Here is a 17,514-nt window from a genome sequence, read left to right as displayed (position 1 = left end):
GATCACATTTTACACAATTGTAGCTTCATGTGCAGGAGTATTTTGTGTATTTGTGTACCTTTTTTATGCAGAGTCATTACCTCAGGCCATTTGCCTCTTCTACTTTGCATGCTATCCACAGATGGTTTTGTGTTTAAGGCTGCGCCCCCGTTGGCGCTGAGCGCGCGGTTCTTGCCGCTTTTAATTACATAACTGTATATGTGCAAGTACCCGCTCACACGGTGCGTAGGCACACATGCTTACTCAAGCTTGGCGCGCGAGTAAAAAAAAAAATAAGTTTCAAGCGCGCTCAATTTGCCCGCAACGCCCCCCCCCGCGCGCACTTGCAAAATAGGCAGGATACCTGGCGCTTATGCTCGGAGGGCAGTTAAAGCATGAGCGCGGTTAGCGCCAGCGGGGACGCAGCCTAATGTTACAAAAGCAGTATTACTATCGCCCTGTTGGGATTCAGTAGTGCCACCTGCCTGTAGTGACCAATTAGGTGGTACTGCTGTTTTATAGTCTCATCCTGCTCAGTGTCAGTGGACTGATGCCCATGACCTAGTCACCTGACTACACCAAAGATCTTGAAGTTCTCATTGTTACTGAACATATGAAGCCTAATGTTAAGCGATTTCTCTTGCTGCTGGCAGCAGCAATGGGATGAGCAAGTAAAGCAGAAATGAAAGTCCATGTCTGGAGACCCATAGCTCTTGTGACCAAAATGCCTCTGCCTGATTGTTGGGGTGGGGAAATGAGTCATCCATCTGCATTGGAGGAGACACAAACAAATTGACCTCTCCCCTCCCCCCTTTCCCTCCTCCATTCCCCTTTCCCTTCTCCCTTCCCCCCTTTCCCTCTCTTCCCCCCCACCTTTCCCTCTCTCCCCCCCTTTCCCTCTCCCCCCCCTCTTGCCTCTTCCCTTTCCCCCCTCTTCTTCTCCTCCCCCCTTCTTCCCCCCTCTTTCTCTCTCCCTCCCGCCCCTCTTCTCCATCTCCCTTCTTCCCCCCTTCCCTCCCTTCTCCCTCCCCCTTCTCTCTCTCTCCCTCCCCCCTTCTCCCTTCTCTCTCCCCCTCTCTCCCTCCCCCCTTCTCTCCATCCCTCTCCCCCTTCTCTCTCCCCCCTTCTCTCTCTCCCTCCCCCCTTCTCTCTCCATCCCCCTTTCTTTCTCTCCATCCCCTTCTCTCCCCCTCCCCCTTCTCTCCCCCTCCCTCTTGTTCCCTTTTCTCTCCCCCTCCTCTCTCCATCCCCCTTTCTCTCCCTCCCCTTCTCTCTCTCCCTCCCCCCTTTCTCTCCCTCCCCCCATTCTCTCCCCCCTTTCTCTCTCCATCCCCCTTTCTCTCTCCATCCCCCTTCTCTCTCCCACCCCCCCTCCTCTCTCCCTCCTCCCCCTCCCTTCTCTCTACCCCCCTCCTCTCTTCCTCCCTCCCCCCTCCTCTCTTCCTCCCCCCTTCTGTCTGTCTCCTCCCCCTTCTGTCTCCTCCCCCCCTTTCTGTCTGTCTCATCCCCCCCTTTCTGTCTCTCCCCCCCCTTTCTGTCTGTCTCCTCCCCCCCCTTTCTGTCTGTCTCCTCCCCCCCCTTTCTGTCTGTCTCCTCCCCCCCTTTCTGTCTGTCTCCTCCCCCCCTTTCTGTCTGTCTCCTCCCCCCCTTTCTGTCTGTCTCCTCCCCCCCTTTCTGTCTGTCTCCTCCCCCCCCCCTTTCTGTCTGTCTCCTCCCCCCCCCTTTCTGTCTGTCTCCTCCCCCCCTTCTGTCTGTCTCCCCCTTCTGTCTCCACCCTTCTGTCTGTCTCCTCCCCCCCTTCTGTCTGTCTCCTCCTCCCCCCCCTTCTGTCTGTCTCCTCCTCCCCCCCTTCTGTCTGTCTCCTCCTCCCCCCCTTCTGTCTGTCTCCTCCTCCCCCCCTTCTGTCTCCTCCTCCCCCCCCTTCTGTCTGTCTCCTCCCCCCTTCTGTCTGTCTCCTCCCCCCCTTCTTCTGTCTGTCTCCTCCCCCCCCTTCTGTCTGTCTCCTCCTCCCCCCCTTCTGTCTGTCTCCTCCTCCCCCCCTTCTGTCTGTCTCCTCCTCCCCCCCTTCTGTCTGTCTCCTCCTCCCCCCCCTTCTGTCTCTCTCCCCCCCTTCTGTCTCCTCCCCCCCGTCTGTCTCCTCCTCCCCCCGTCTGTCTCCTCCTCCCCCCCGTCTGTCTCCTCCTCCCCCCGTCTGTCTCCTCCTCCCCCCGTCTGTCTCCTCCTCCCCCCCGTCTGTCTCCTCCTCCCCCCCTTCTGTCTGTCTCCTCCTCCCCCCTTCTGTCTGTCTCCTCCTCCCCCCCTTCTATCTGTCTCCTCCTCCCCCCCTTCTGTCTGTCTCCTCCTCCCCCCCTTCTGTCTGTCTCCTCCCCCCCCTTCTGTCTGTCTCTCCTCCCCCCTTCTGTCTGTCTCCTCCCTCTCTCCCCCCCTTCTGTCTGTCTCCTCCCCCCTCTTCTGTCTGTCTCCTCCCCCCCTTCTGTCTGTCTCCTCCTCCCCCTTCTGTCTGTCTCCTCCTCCCCCCTCTGTCTGTCTCCTCCTCCCCCCCTTCTGTCTGTCTCCTCCTCCCCCCCTTCTGTCTGTCTCCTCCTCCCCCCTTCTGTCTGTCTCCTCCTCCCCCCTTCTGTCTGTCTCCTCCTCCCCCCCTTCTGTCTGTCTCCTCCTCCCCCCTTCTGTCTGTCTCCTCCTCCCCCCCTTCTGTCTGTCTCCTCCTCCCCCCCTTCTGTCTGTCTCCTCCTCCCCCCCTTCTGTCTGTCTCCTCCCCCCCCCCTTCTGTCTGTCTCCTCCCCCCCCCTTCTGTCTGTCTCCTCCTCCCCCCCTTCTGTCTGTCTCCTCCCCCCTTCTGTCTGTCTCCCCCCCCTTCTGTCTGTCTCCTCCTCCCCCCCTTCTGTCTGTCTCCTCCTCCCCCCCTTGTGTCTGTCTCCTCCTCCCCCCTTGTGTCTGTCTCCTCCCTCCCCCCCTTGTGTCTGTCTCCTCCCTCCCCCCCTTGTGTCTGTCTCCTCCCTCCCCCCCTTGTGTCTGTCTCCTCCCCCCTTGTGTCTGTCTCCTCCCCCCTTTTCTGTCTGTCTCCTCCCCCCTTCTCTCTCCATCCCCTCCCCCCTTCTCTCTCTGCCCCCTCCTCCTCTCTCTGCCCGCCCCCCCTCCTCTCTCTGCCCGCCCCCCCCTCCTCTCTCTGCCCGCCCCCCCCTCCTCTCTCTGCCCCCCCCCCCTCCTCTCTCTGCCCGCCCCCCCCCTCCTCTCTGCCCGCCCCCCTCCTCTCCCCTTCTGTTTTGGGAGACACGGGCACCGGCAGAAGCATGGTAGCTTCCACCCACCCCAACTCCTCTGGACAACGGCATTGTAGAAGCACTTCTCAATAACCACATCCACCAGCATTTTAATTCCACTTCCTCTGTAGGGGGTATCTAAATTTCCCTCTTCTGGATGACAGGACATGACATGTATATATGCATCTTTTTTTGGCTGCCAGGACACACGGATGTTTCAATTTCCCTCTGGGTAACACGTCTCGGGTTTATAGATCAGCCCCATCGTGGTATCCTATGGCCACGTGATGCATTGAAAGGGTTAAATGACGTTCCGGTCGGCAGTCACGCGAGACCAAACCCAACCTATTGATTCGGGTGACGTTGGTGGCATGACGCGTGTGGGTGGGGGGTGGCTGCGCAGTGCGGCTCTGACGCTGACTGACCGAGTCTGGCTACCGGCATGTCCGACAACAACAACGGCGAGGAGCCCCCGCTGCACGGTGAGCCCGGCTCGCGCCGCATACACGTAACATAATTGTTGCATTAATCTATTAACACCGTGTTATTATCTGTTTCCGCTCGCTTGCTGTTTGATGAACAGGCGAGGGGCGGGCTAGGAGTGACTCAGCGTTTTGGACCAATCGCGGAAAAATATGGTGTTTGTGGGCGCGGTCTACAGACAGATTGACCAGTCATGCCAATCAAAGCTCAGTAGGAGGGGCGGATGTGAGAAACCCAGGAGAAAAATAAATCCAAATGATTCTATTAGCCTATTATTAATGTATTATATAGTTACTATATTTTATTGCCGTTGTATTGTTATTTTATGGTGGTTCTAATTATTTCTAAATTGTGTGTGTGTGTGTGTGTTTTTTTTTTGTTTTTTTTATGGTGGGTGAAAAAGGGGACAAAAAACCTCCACCGTTAGCATATAAACCAATAAAGAATATCACGTGAGCACTTTCACATGTTTTAGACCAGGGGTGTGAAAGGCACCATAAACTTGTTGCAGAGTCCTTTAGTAGCTTCCAATCGCTTGCGAGAGATCTGATTGTCCAAATTCAAAGCTAAGCGATTATCTACTATCGGTGGAAGTCACATTTCTTTGCCAGGTAATTCTGCTTCTGTGAGGGCACACAGTTTCATCACGACATTAAATCAATTATCCAAGTCTATTCAGGCCATTCTGAATAGACATTGGGGATTGCTTAAATGTGATCATCTTTTGTGGCCCGTGTTACCTGATAAGGCATCCATGCTGTTTAGGAAAACGAGGAACCTTAAGGGCTACTTGCACCTAGCAAAATCAAACAATCTGGCCATTCCACTCTAGATGCCTCTTCGGGGTCATGAATTCTAGAGGCGGACGTACTCGTTGCATCACTTGCAAACACATTGTTATTGAATCATCTTTCACTTCCTTTACAAAAAGGAAAAATTACAAAATTAGGATTAACATCAATTGTTTGAGCACATTCATTGTATATTTCCTCGCATGCAATTGCGGCTACCACTATGTGGGCCGCACCATTCATCCCGTAAGCACTCGTTTCTTAGTGCACAGATGTAATGTAATCAACGGCAACCGTGTTCATAGTGTTTCTAGACATTTCCATTCCGTACATAACAAAGATCCGGTATCTTTAAGGCTCATTGGTCTGGAACACATCTCACCCCTCATTCTGGGGGGTGATAGATTCAAATCTGTGCAAAAGAGAAACCTGTTGGATCTACCAGTTGGGCACTTTGGCCCCTGATGGATTCAATGAGTGCTTGGACACTAGCACGATAGTCTAGATTCTGTTTCATCGGTTCTCATTCCTCCTACATTTGTAACTTCTCTACTAAGACGTTTTGAGAGCCCACATATAAGCTTTATGTGCACTCCGTTTTGTCCTCTCTATTATAATCTTCCATTTTTATATATATATATATATATATATATACACACAAACACACACATTAATATTTCATTAATATCACTAATATTTCTTTAATATCATTTAATGTGTTTTGCTATTGATGCTAATAATTGTTGGAGGGTATTATTGAACATTTACTATTAATACTAATATTTTTGTAATATTTTTGCACAATTTTTATAATGATATTCACATTAACATAGACATACTTTTTATTTTATTTTTAGTTTACATTGAATTAATTTTATGTTATTGTGTTATTATTACATTCACCTCACGTTTGTTGGGAGCCTTTACTGGACTCCGCTTTGTCCAGTCCTGCCTCATTTATATGCCACATTGTGGTATATACTTACACCTTCCCTATATTGTCTATTACAGTTTATGTGTGGTGTGTCTCCCCTATCCTTGTCTCTGCTAACATCTGTTTTATACAGTGATTATCAACTTATGGTCTCTCTTTCAATATATTTTTTTTATTTATACATTCTTTTTGTATGTAGGTTTGTATTTTATATGCATTTATTTTTGTATATTTTTGTCGTATATATATATATATATATATATATATATATATATATATATATATATATATATATATATATATATGGATTTGTTATGTATTATATTTAATATGCATCAGCTTGTTCCTATTAGCTTTTTAGTTTGTTTTTTTGTAACAAATTTTATTGAAGTTTAGTCATGTAACAATACATTGTTTAATATACATATGCATCCCAGTTGTTCTACATGTAGACCAAATTTATGAGAAAAAATAAATTCAAATCCAAAGTAGGAGGAGGGGGAGGGCAAATCCTCTTTCTCTCACTCTTCTAATCCAGGTCTCTCCTCTTCCAAGACTCCATGTGGTGTCTCCCACATTGCTAGCCTCTCTGTTCCCTATATCGAGTTCTACTCAGGATCCCTTCCAGGTAAAGTCTGTCCTCTTCGAGGGGTTTAGAGGTCTACAGTATGGCATAGGAAGTGATCCCTATACTTCAAAGCGGCCACCCATTCATTGGCACGCTTCTTCACTTAGCGCTTGGTTCAGCGCTAGGGGCTCCCCCTTGTGTCACAAATACAATTTGCACATAGTTCATTCAGCAGCAGCTAACATCTTCAACTGCAAAATAGGGACAATAAAGGTGGTGTAGGGGAAAATATGATATGATGGGAACAATACAGTTTAACCCCTTCAGTCCCAGCAGGGATTAAGGTTAACCAGCCAGGCATAATACCTTTATTATTGGCCTGATTAACCCCCTCCCACCACAAAGGGGTTGAAAAAAATATTGTATGAAACGTTTAGAAATTGCAACCATTTTCATACACAGTCCCCTTATTTCAGGGGCTCAAATGTAATTGGACAAATTAACACAATCATAAATAAAATGTTCATTTTTAATACTTGGTTGAGAATCCTTTGCAGGCAATGACTGCTTGAAGTCTGGAACGCATGGACATCACCAAACGCTGGCTTTCCTCCTTTGTGATGCTTTGCCAGGCCTTTACTGCAGCTGTCTTCAGTTGTTGTTGTTTGTTCGTGGGTCTTTCTGCCTTAAGTTTTGTCTTCAGCAAGTGAAATGCATGCTCGATCGGGTTGAGATCAGGTGATTGACTCGGCCACTGCAGAATATTCCACTTCTTTGCCTTAAAAAACTCCTGTGTTGCATTCGCAGTATGTTTTGGGTCATTGTCTAAATTGTCATTGTAAAGTGAAGCGCCGTCCAATAAACTTTGCTGAATTTGGCTGAATCTGAGCAGACAATATATCCCTGTACACTTCAGAATTCATCCGGCTGCTTCTGTCACATCATCAATAAACACTAGTGACCCAGTGCCATTGTAAGCCATGCATGCCCATGCCATCACGCTGCCTCCACCGTGTTTTACAGATGATGTGGTATACTTCGGATCATGAGCCGTTCCAAGCCTTCTCCATACTTTTTTCTTCCCATCGTTCTGGTACAGGTTGATCTTAGTTTCATCTGTCCAAAGAATGCTTTTCCAGAACTGGGCTGGCTTTTTTAGATATTGTTTGGCAAAGTCTAATCTGGCCTTTCTATTCTTGAGGCTTGTGAATGGTTTGCACCTTGTGGTGAACCCTCTGCATTTGCTCTCGTGAAGTCTTCTCTTTATGGTAGACTTGGATAATGATATGCCTACCTCCTGAAGAGTGTTCTTCACTTGGCTGGATGTTGTGAAGGGGGTTTTCTTTACCATGGAAAGGATCCTACAATCATCCACCACTGTTGTCTTCCGTGGACGTCCAGACCTTTTTGTGTTGCAGAGCTCACCAGTGCGTTCTTTTTTTTTCTCATAATTTACAAAACTTGATTTGGCCACTCCTAATGTTCCTGCTATCTCTCTGATGGATTTTCTTTTTTTTGCAGCCTAAGGATGCCCTGTTACACTTGCTTTGAGAGCTCCTTTGACCGCATGTTGGGTTCACAGCAACAGCTTCCAAATGTGAATGCCACACCTGGAATCAACTCCAGACCTTTTACCTGCTTAATTGATGATGAAATAACGAAGGAATAGCCCACAGCTGTCCATGAAACAGCTTTTGAGTCAATTGTCCAATTACTTTTGGTCCCTTGAAAAAGAGAGGGCTACATATTAAAGAGATGTAATTCCTAAACTCTTTCTCCAATTTGGATGTGAATACCCTGAAATTAAAGCTGATAGACTGCACTTTAAGCCCATATTCATTATTTAACTGTAACTTGAATTTATTTTGGTACAGAGCCGAAATAACAAAACTTGCATCAGTGTCCAATTATTTCCGGCTCTAACAGTTAGTAACTATGTATTTGTAACCATGTATTATTTGTCATCTTAACTCTAAGCCCAGGACATACTTGAAAACGACAGGTAACTCTCAATGTATTACTTCCTGGTAAAACATTTTAGAAATAAATAGCACACTGCGAAATGTCAAGTGGAGACCTGTCTGGCAGTGAGTTGTAGTGGCGGTATACCGCCGGCAGCACTTTGGTCATGACCAAAGGTCCCATTTTCGGTTTTGTGTGCCATAGAAGTCTCCTGGTTTGAGCTGGTGATAAAATCTCATCTGCCAAGTTAATTAAATCTGACAACGGGTTGATAGAAAAGCCTAACCCTAATATTCCGGACCCTTACTGACAACCCTGGTTGTCTCTATGTTCTATACTATGTTCTATACTCCTATACTCCCTAACCCTATATTCCCTAACCCTTGCACTCCAGATTTTTTTTATATGTGAAGTTACACACTATCCTGACAGTGAAGAGTTAAAGTTTAGATCTATCAAGCACAGTGTTTTGCGAAGGAAAGATGGAGTGTAGCCTCCCATTTTTGCTTACACCTAGTCCTGGCTCCTCTGACACATAATAATTACATGTAGTAATTAATTGTGACCATTTCCTTTACCCGTGTATTCCACCTTATGTCACTCATACACATGGAAAGCTCACATTCCTTTGTGTAGTGATCAAGATGTTAAACAGGTATTTCTCTGAGGTGTCACTGGTTTGTGATAGGCTGTGTGAGTTGCTGCTGTCACATAGGACACACTGGGAGGTTGGGTCAGCTGATGTTGAAGCTGCCTCACTCATGCAGGGAAATAATACAATAAGTTCACAGAGAAGTGTCCAAAGGTGCACATGTATTACACAATGCGTGTGATCACGGATTTAACCAACTCTTTATCTATCTAACTATTTATCTTTCACCAGACAAGGTCCTTGCTGCCTGCTCTGCCTTTTAAGATTGGACAGGCACATTTTAGTTTCACTCTAGCTAACAACGAGTGCTATCTGTCTGCTCCATCAGGTTCCTGGGTGGAGCTGCCAATGAACGGCCACGGGAACAACACCGATACAGGCAGAAATGGAGGCCTAGAGCATGTGCCGTCGTCCTCCTCTATTCACAATGAAGATATGGAGAAGATTCTCCTGGATGCACAGCACGAGTCCGGGCAGAGCAGCTCCCGGAGCAGCTCCCAATGTGACAGGTGAGAGCAGCTGAGCTTTTTCAGTCCTCAACCTCTAGTGGGATTTGAGGGGACCCCTGCACAGTGTCACTGACTTAACACTGAGCAGGATGGCCATAAAGATTTCAATTAACATTTTTATTTTCAAGACAGAGGAATCATCATACCCTGACTCACTTTTTGTGGACACAGCAGTTCCTCAGACTGACTTGTAGTGATTGAGCGAAGTACACTCTGTATGACTTCTTTACCAGGATGTTTTCTTTAAGAAAGAGACACATTCTGATGACTGATATGATGATATTGATGAGACTGGTGACTGATATGTTTGTAATACTCTTTTTTTCTGCATGTATTACCTAAGTTCCTGCTCCTTACATGTACAATGTTCGTCTTGACACCTTTTGTTCTCTCTGCGTTTCTCCTTGTAACTTCTCCTAATGCTCCCTATAACTCCTCCTATAACTTATAATACTCTCAAATAATCGCTCCTTATAACCTTTTTACTCCCTATAACTCCTCTTAATGCTCTCTCTAACGCCTCATATTTCTCTCTATAATGCTCATTATAACTTCTCTTATTGCTTTGTATAACCTCACCTTCCTATTGCTCCATATAACCCCTCCTATTCCTCCATATTACTCCTCCGATTGCTCCATGTAACGGCTCTCTATAACTTTTTTTTTTGCTCCTTGTAACCCCTCCTTATAACTCCTATTGCTCCATTTAATTGATCCCTTTAACTACCGAACTAGTCCCCCCTATGGGAGAGGGAGTGGCTCAGTGAGTAACAACACTGACTGGCACTGAGAGCTTGAAGCTCAATTCCCGTTCAATTCCCGGTGTGGGCAAGTCACTTTATCTTCCTGTGCCTGAGGCATCAAAAACATAGATTGTAAGCTCCACGGGGCAGGGACCTGTGCCTGCAAAATGTCTCTGTAACGCACTGCGTACAACTAGCAGCACTATACAAGAACATGCTAAAAAAAAAAAAAGTTGAGTAGAGCACACAAAGTGTTAAACTACCTTTTCTTTTTGTTTACTTGTCATGTAGCCCTGACCCTGAAGAAGGGCAGATCACCTTTGATGCGGAGATGCACATGAGTAGAGACAGCTCACAGGTACCACGTGTGTGTGTGTGTGTGTGTGTGTGTGCGAGCGAGCGAGCGTGTGTAGACGGCCCCCCTTGGACCGAAACGTCGGGATATCTGCATGCCGGTCTAAATAAACCTCTATTAATTTACCCCTTGTACTGTGCTGGCATCTGATAACTTTCGTGATCTTTCATGACTATCACTATTCACTTTTATCTTGCACCACCTACCGCTCTACTGAGGATTTCTACCTAGTGTATGCGGCCATTATTTCTCGTGTGTGTGTGTGTGTGTGTGTGTGTGTGTGTGTGTGTGTGTGTGTGTACAGTCCTCTCAGGATGACCTGATGAGAGGACTGAATAAGCAAAAAAGATTCCGAATATAGCACTTGACACTGTTTGTAGTTGTCAACCCTCCTATTTATAGTTACATATGCAAGTGCTAAATAATATGGCTGGGTGCATTTGAGGTTCTTGTTTTAAGCCTGCTGTTCTCTCCTGCTGCACTTAATCCATTGGCTGCTAGACAAGTCCAATGGTAGCTCTGCAGGGCATTGTGCTCCACATTTTGCTGCAGATGTGTTGGGATTAAAAGAAGAGGTTGAGCTGTAAAATGGGAACTGTTGGATGAGTGGTTTTATAGTTAATATGAGAGCAATGCTAATTACCTTCATGTCTCTACTATTGAAAGACTGATGTGCCACACATTTTAAAATAACACCAGTTTACTGACATATGCTCCTGAAGTGTGCTTGCACCCCAAGAATCCTCGCCACCAGTAATACATTTACAGAACTGTGCATTGTGTTTGGCAATGTGTTGATGGTTTTTTGTGTTTTTGTTTTTTTGTTTGTTTGTTCTGTACACCTCTCAGTGATAGAATAGTTAATTTTTCCAAAATGAAACATGCATCAGACTAATGAAAACGAGGACAAACGTTTTGGAAACTACAAGACAACACTAGTAATAAAATTGGTGCCTCGAGATAGCTGCTGACTAACTGAACTTGAATGCTGACGTTTAGTCGCTCACAAGTGGAACCTGCTCCGGTGCTCTTACTTATTGCTCATACACTACACCTCCCTGGAAGATCCAAGCTCAAAACTGAGCAAACCTGATCTGAAGAACGACAGAGTGTGTGCAATGAGACAGGAGTTTTACACTGTGTACTATTATCTATTATTCATAGGATGAATTAGGATAACAGAGATTGCCTGAGCAGTATGTGATCTGATTAGGGACTAAATGACAGAACTGACCCAGTACCTGAAGCCACCTCAGGAATGAGCAAAAAATGAAAGCAGAACAAACAGCAGATATTCACTGGTTAAGTGATTTCACAATTGTGTAAATGCTGTTGTGTGTCAAACTCTATCTGCCAGATGGGCTCTGTATGGTGTGTGTGTGTGTGTGTGTGTGTGTGTGTGTGTGTGTGTGTGTGTGTGTGTGTGTGTGTTTATGTATGTATGTATGTGTATATATATGTGTGTGTGTATATATACAGTTGTGTGAAAAAGAAAGTACATCCTCTTTGAATTATATGGTTTTACATAGGACATAATAACAATCATCTGTTCCTTAGCAGGTCTAAAAAATAGGTAAATACAACCTCAGGTGAACAACAACACATGACATATTACACTGTCATGATTTATTTAACAAAAATAAAGCCAAAATGGAGAAGCCATGTGTGAAAAACTAAATACACTCTTACTGCTTCCATAGGAATTAAGATGCTAAGCAGCAGACAGGTGCTGCTAATCAAATGCCCTTGATTAATTAATCATCTGAAAGTGTGACTACCTCTATAAAAGCCGAAGTTTTAGCAGTTTGCTGGTCTGGAGGAAAGACATCAGCAATGATCTTAGAGAAGCAATTGTTGCTGCCCATCAATCTGGGAAGGGTTATAAGGTAATTTACAAACAATTTAAAGTCCATCATTCTACAGTGAGAAAGATTATTCAAAAGTGGAAAACATTCAAGACAGTTGCCAATGTTCCCAGGAGTGGACGTCCCAGCAAATTCACCCCAAGGTCAGACCGTGCAATGCTCAGAGAAATTGCAAAAAAAACCAAGAGTTACATCTCGGACTCTACAGGACTCAGTTAGCATGTTAAATGTTAAAGTGCATGACAGTACAATTAGAAAAAGACTGAACAAGTATGGTTTGTTTGGAAGGGTTGCCAGGAGAAACCCTCTTCTGTCTCTGACAGACGAGACCAAAGAGGAGATGTTTGGCCATAATGCACAGTGCCACGTTTGTCGAAAACCAAACACAGCATATCAGCACAAACACCTCATACCAACTGTCAAGCACGGTGGTGGAGGGGTGATGATTTGGGCTTGTTTTGCAGCCACAGGACCTGGGAACCTTGCAGTCATTGCGTCGACCATAAACTCCACTGTATACCAAAGTATTCTAGAGTCAAATGTGAAGCCATCTGTCCGACAGCTAAATCTTGGCCGAAATTAGGTCATGCAACAGGACAATGATCCCAAGCACACCAGCAAATCTACAACAGAATAGCTGAAAAAGAAAAGAATCAAGGTGTTGCAATGGCCCAGTCAAAGTCCAGACCTCAACCCGATTGAAATGCTGTGGCGGGACCTTAAGAGAGCTGTGCATAAACAAATGTCCGCAAACCTCTATGAACTGAAGCAACGTTGTAAAGAAGAGTGGGCCAAAATTCCTCCACAACGATGTGAGAGACTGATAAAGTCATACAGAAAATGATTACTTCAAGTTATTGCTGCTAAAGGTGGTTCTACAAGCTATTGAATCATAAGGTGTACTTGTTTTTTTACTCATGGCTTTTCCATTTTGGCTTTATTTTTGTTAAATAAATCATGACACAGTGTAATATGTCATGTGTTGTAGTTCATTTGAGGTTGTATTTAACTAATTGTAAGACCTGCTAAGGAACAGATGATTGTTATTATGTCTTGATATGTAAAACCATAGAATTCAAAGAGGGTATACTTTCTTTTTCACACAACTGTATATATATTCTTGACAAATTACCAAAAAAAAATACTTGCAGCCTGGCCCCACCCCAATTTAAAAAAAATTGAATAAATTCTAAATAAGAAAAATTCTGCGTCTCTCCGCACCATTATTTTCCCATTTTATTTTCCCAAAACAATCTGCCACATCTGTAGTGGCACAAGTCTACAATTCTGCATTAGATGTAAGAAACTGTTTTTGCACACGCTGCAGCTCTGCTAAGAAAAAAAACGGAGCAGTGTGTCAAAACACTTTTCTGTACGTTGATGCATAGACCCCTTAGAGCAGGGGTGGGCAACTCCAGTCTTCAAGGGCCACCACGAGGTCAGGTTTTTAGGATATCCCTACTTCAACACAGGTGGGTCAATCAAACCTGTGCTGAAGCAGGGATATCCTGAAAACCTGACTGAGTTATTCTGTGTATTTCCCCCAAGTTTTCTGCCTTTTCAGTTGTATTCCAGACTGCAGTAGAGCTGAAGGGGTTACTGTTTGCAGGGATTACCCCCAAATGAACCCCCCCAAAAAAACTATCCAGTACTCTGTCCAATGCATGGTAACGTTTCCAATGCAATCTCAAGTGGAGCCCCCCCAACCCCCTTTCCGAGTGTAAACTCTCCCCTCCCTCTCCCTCCCCATCCTCTCTCTCCCATCACCTCTCTCCCCTGCCTCTCCATCCTCTCTCCCTTTACCAGCACACAAACACACACACACACTTACCAACATACACACTTACCAACACAGTGTCACGTGGACCAGAACTTATCTACACTTTTTATATTTTTGGGATTCTCGATTGAACACGACAAGGAGGCAAAATAAATTGTCATTTATTTCCTTGATAGACAAACACACGACAGCTTCAGAATACACTTAATACAACACTTACTGGGATGGGGAAACAAAATAAATTGTCCTTTGCAAGATAGCGCAAGAAATGCAGTCTCTGGTTTAAAGTCCATTTGGCTAGATCGCAAGTTGCTGATCTAATATCTCCGCCAAATGAAGAAAGTTCGTAATAGTTCATAAGAATTCATTCGGGAGTCACCAGGGCTAACGAATTCCTGAGTTTTAAGTAAATCCTTGGTTGCGATGTTATTAACCCCTTGCGTCCTGGAACCGCTACTGCTGTACTCGAACAGAATCTTGTGCAAAGTTTGGTTACGTCCTGAATCACACAGAGGATAGATCAGCGGGCAGTTTTATAGGGTTCACAGACCTATTTATAACATGCATGCCCAATCCCCTCCGTGGGAACATTTAACCCACCAATCTCCGATTTGCCCGTAGTTTGCAAAACGGGCAAAAAAGGCTTTCCTGTTTGCACCGCACATGTGTCCGCTTGACACTCATGCGGTTTAGGATACCTGGGGTACACCCCTTATCTGGCAACCCTGAGTCTGGGGTTTGGCCCCAAGGTGTGAATGGCTCATGATGAGTACCGGGATCTGGCACTCAGCAACATCCCGGCCATTTTCACACTTTGGATCTCTGAGGCTTTTCATCACTGCATTTCACTAGACTCAGAGGCTCCCACTTAGTGGGGTCTCTTTGAAGTGCAGGATGGAAAATACCCTCAGCTCATTCACCCCTGGCATATTTACATGCCAAAGGATTATTCCCGGGCTCACAGAAAAAACTGTTCCTGCCTGTACTGTACATTTTAAAACTTACCGTATTTTACACTTTATTAAAACATTATGTTCTGGGGGTGTCACAACTGTAATTTTTTTTTTCAAGTTTATTGTAAGGAGTTTTCAGTACATATAGTATCACAGTGCATATAAAATAAATATCTCATATATAACATTTCAGTGTGACACCTAAGTTCCCTCCTGAGTACCTGGGCAGTATGAACATTGATATCTCTCCAGCTTACTATGTGGTACCTTAGCGTAATTGCGCTTATAGGTAAAATAAAATAAGGATGGGGGAGGGGAGGGGGAAAGATAGGGGGGGTGATGACCCCAGGGACGCGGGCCTCTCCTGTTATGATGGGATTTATGTTCAGCTTGCGATTTGCATTATCCATCAGCTCTTGTTGGTTTAGCTCTTGAGCCTCTTATGCCCTATCGCTGCCCCGTGTATGGCCAGGCAGCCCACTGCTATGTTCTCGCCCTTTGAGTGAAAATGCATTTTGAGCTATCATTGCCAGATTGTGGTTACCTCTACCCCTGGGATATCTGTCTGTTCCAACCAAGGTGACCAGACTTTTAGATATTTGGCGCCAGTGTCATTAACCAAGCTCGTTAACTTTTCCATCTGGCATATGTACCACATTCGATTTCGAATCTTGGGGATGTTTGGGATCTTGGGTTGTTAACACATAGCTGCGATCTCGCACCTCGTTGCTGTTGCGAAATGTGCAACTAGTTTATTTCCAGTTTTAGATAAACCCGGCCACGGCCTATTCAGCAGGAACAGCCACGGGTCCGGGGGAATTGTGAGGTCGAAAATCCTCTGGATCCAATTTCTAATTTCTTCCCAAATGGGTGAGATTCGAGGGCAAGACCACAGCATGTGCAACAGGTCCTGGCACAAACCTTGATAATTTCAGCGGGGTGAGGAACCATCTCATTAATACTTTATATGCATTTTCCTTCAAAGTCGTACAAATAGAGCTTTTGGCGGCCGCCTCTAGTATGGCCGACCAGTCCTCCTCATCCAGGGCTTCTCCCAGATCCGTCTCCCACCTTAGTTGGTATGCTAGTTTCTGCTCTTGTTGTGCATTTCCAGAACCCACTATTTCTCCATAGATCTGCGATGTAAGTCCCAGTGTGTCTGTTTCTGTCAGACGGAGCTTTTCAAATGTGGTTAATGGCGGGTATGGCGTGCTCTTGTTAAAGTACGCCCTGATCTGGAGGTATCGGAAAAATTCGGAATGTAGGATGCTTTTTTCGGATCTGAGTTGTTCAAATGATTTAACTTTATTTGGTATCCCCTCCAGATCTCTGAGCCGAATATATCTAGATTGTTTCCAGATCCCTGAGGTGTTTTCTGCTAGTCCTGGCGCAAAGTCGGGGTTGCCCCACAACGGGGACATCAGTGAGTGTTTGGACATTAAGGTATATTTAAATTTAGTGGCCTCCCAAATCGACAATGAGTTGATCATCGAGGAAACCAAAGCAGATTGTCTAACTCCAATGGGGAGCAGACCAATTTCTCCAGATCCACCCATCTTTTCAATGCTGGGTTGGTCTGCCATTGTGTGAGTTGACACAATTGCGCCGCTTTATAATAAGATACCAGGCAAGGTACCGCTATTCCCCCTGTCCGAATTGTCTTTCTCATAATTGTCTTGTTTACTCTCGTTTTTTTTCCTCCCCATACAAAATTGGAGATTTCAGACTGAAGTGAGAGTATTTCCTTCAGTCTCAGTGGCACTGGCAGAGTCTGAAAGAGGTATAGGATACGGGGGAGGAGATTCATCTTTACACTATGTATCCTACCAATCCAGGAGATCCTATATGGCATCCACTTTCTCAGATCATCTTTTAGGGTTCGAATCAGTTTGGGATAATTTGCTTCGTAGATGCCTTTATAGTCTTTAGTGATATGGACTCCTAGATACTTAATGTGTTTTGGTTGCCAATTGAAATTGAAGTTGCCCCACAACGGGGACATCAGTGAGTGTTTGGACATTAAGGTATATTTAAATTTAGTGGCCTCCCAAATCGACAGTGAGTTGATCATCGAGGAAACCAAAGCAGATTGTCTAACTCCAATGGGGAGCAGACCAATTTCTCCAGATCCACCCATCTTTTCAATGCTGGGTTGGTCTGCCATTGTGTGAGTTGACACAATTGCGCCGCTTTATAATAAGATACCAGGCAAGGTACCGCTAGTCCCCCTGTCCGAATTGTCTTTCTCATAATTGTCTTGTTTACTCTCGGTTTTTTTCCTCCCCATACAAAATTGGAGATTTCAGACTGAAGTGAGAGTATTTCCTTCAGTCTCAGTGGCACTGGCAGAGTCTGAAAGAGGTATAGGATACGGGGGAGGAGATTCATCTTTACACTATGTATCCTACCAATCCAGGAGATCCTATATGGCATCCACTTTCTCAGATCATCTTTTAGGGTTCGAATCAGTTTGGGATAATTTGCTTCGTAGATGCCTTTATAGTCTTTAGTGATATGGACTCCTAGATACTTAATGTGTTTTGGTTGCCAATTGAAATTGAAGTTCAGACTCAGTAGTTTTTCTGTTGCTTTTGGGAGGCTGATATTCAGGGCCTCTGATTTGGTTTGATTAATTTAAAATCCAGATATCTTATTAAATTTTTCCAACAGCTCAAATAGG

The 17,514-nt window shown here is 45.2% G+C and overlaps 1 protein-coding gene across 5 annotated transcripts in view; it reads left to right on the top strand.

Annotated features, from left to right (window-relative positions):
* The first annotated feature begins 3,274 nt into the window (after positions 1 to 3,274).
* The window catches only part of BNIP3L (BCL2 interacting protein 3 like), a 162,704-nt gene continuing 148,464 nt past the window's right edge, over positions 3,275 to 17,514 (top strand). For 4 of the 5 annotated variants that reach the window (XR_012801802.1, XR_012801801.1, XM_075601562.1 and 1 more), the window contains exons 1-3: positions 3,275 to 3,721; positions 8,958 to 9,138; positions 10,173 to 10,239. Coding sequence is in view for 3 of the 5 variants with exons in the window: in XM_075601562.1 (XP_075457677.1) it covers positions 3,682 to 3,721; positions 8,958 to 9,138; positions 10,173 to 10,239 (288 nt within the window). In the remaining 2 variants the exon portion in view is untranslated. Of the gene's footprint in view, positions 3,722 to 5,913; positions 6,076 to 8,957; positions 9,139 to 10,172; positions 10,240 to 17,514 lie in introns of those variants that run through there. The other variant, XM_075601565.1, reaches the window with a different exon arrangement.

This window comes from Ascaphus truei, chromosome 5 (genome assembly GCF_040206685.1).
Source record: "Ascaphus truei isolate aAscTru1 chromosome 5, aAscTru1.hap1, whole genome shotgun sequence".
Taxonomy (NCBI): Eukaryota; Metazoa; Chordata; class Amphibia; order Anura; family Ascaphidae; genus Ascaphus; species Ascaphus truei.
The sequence above is the reverse complement of the archived record's forward strand: the minus strand, read 5'-3'. Positions and strand labels throughout refer to the sequence as shown.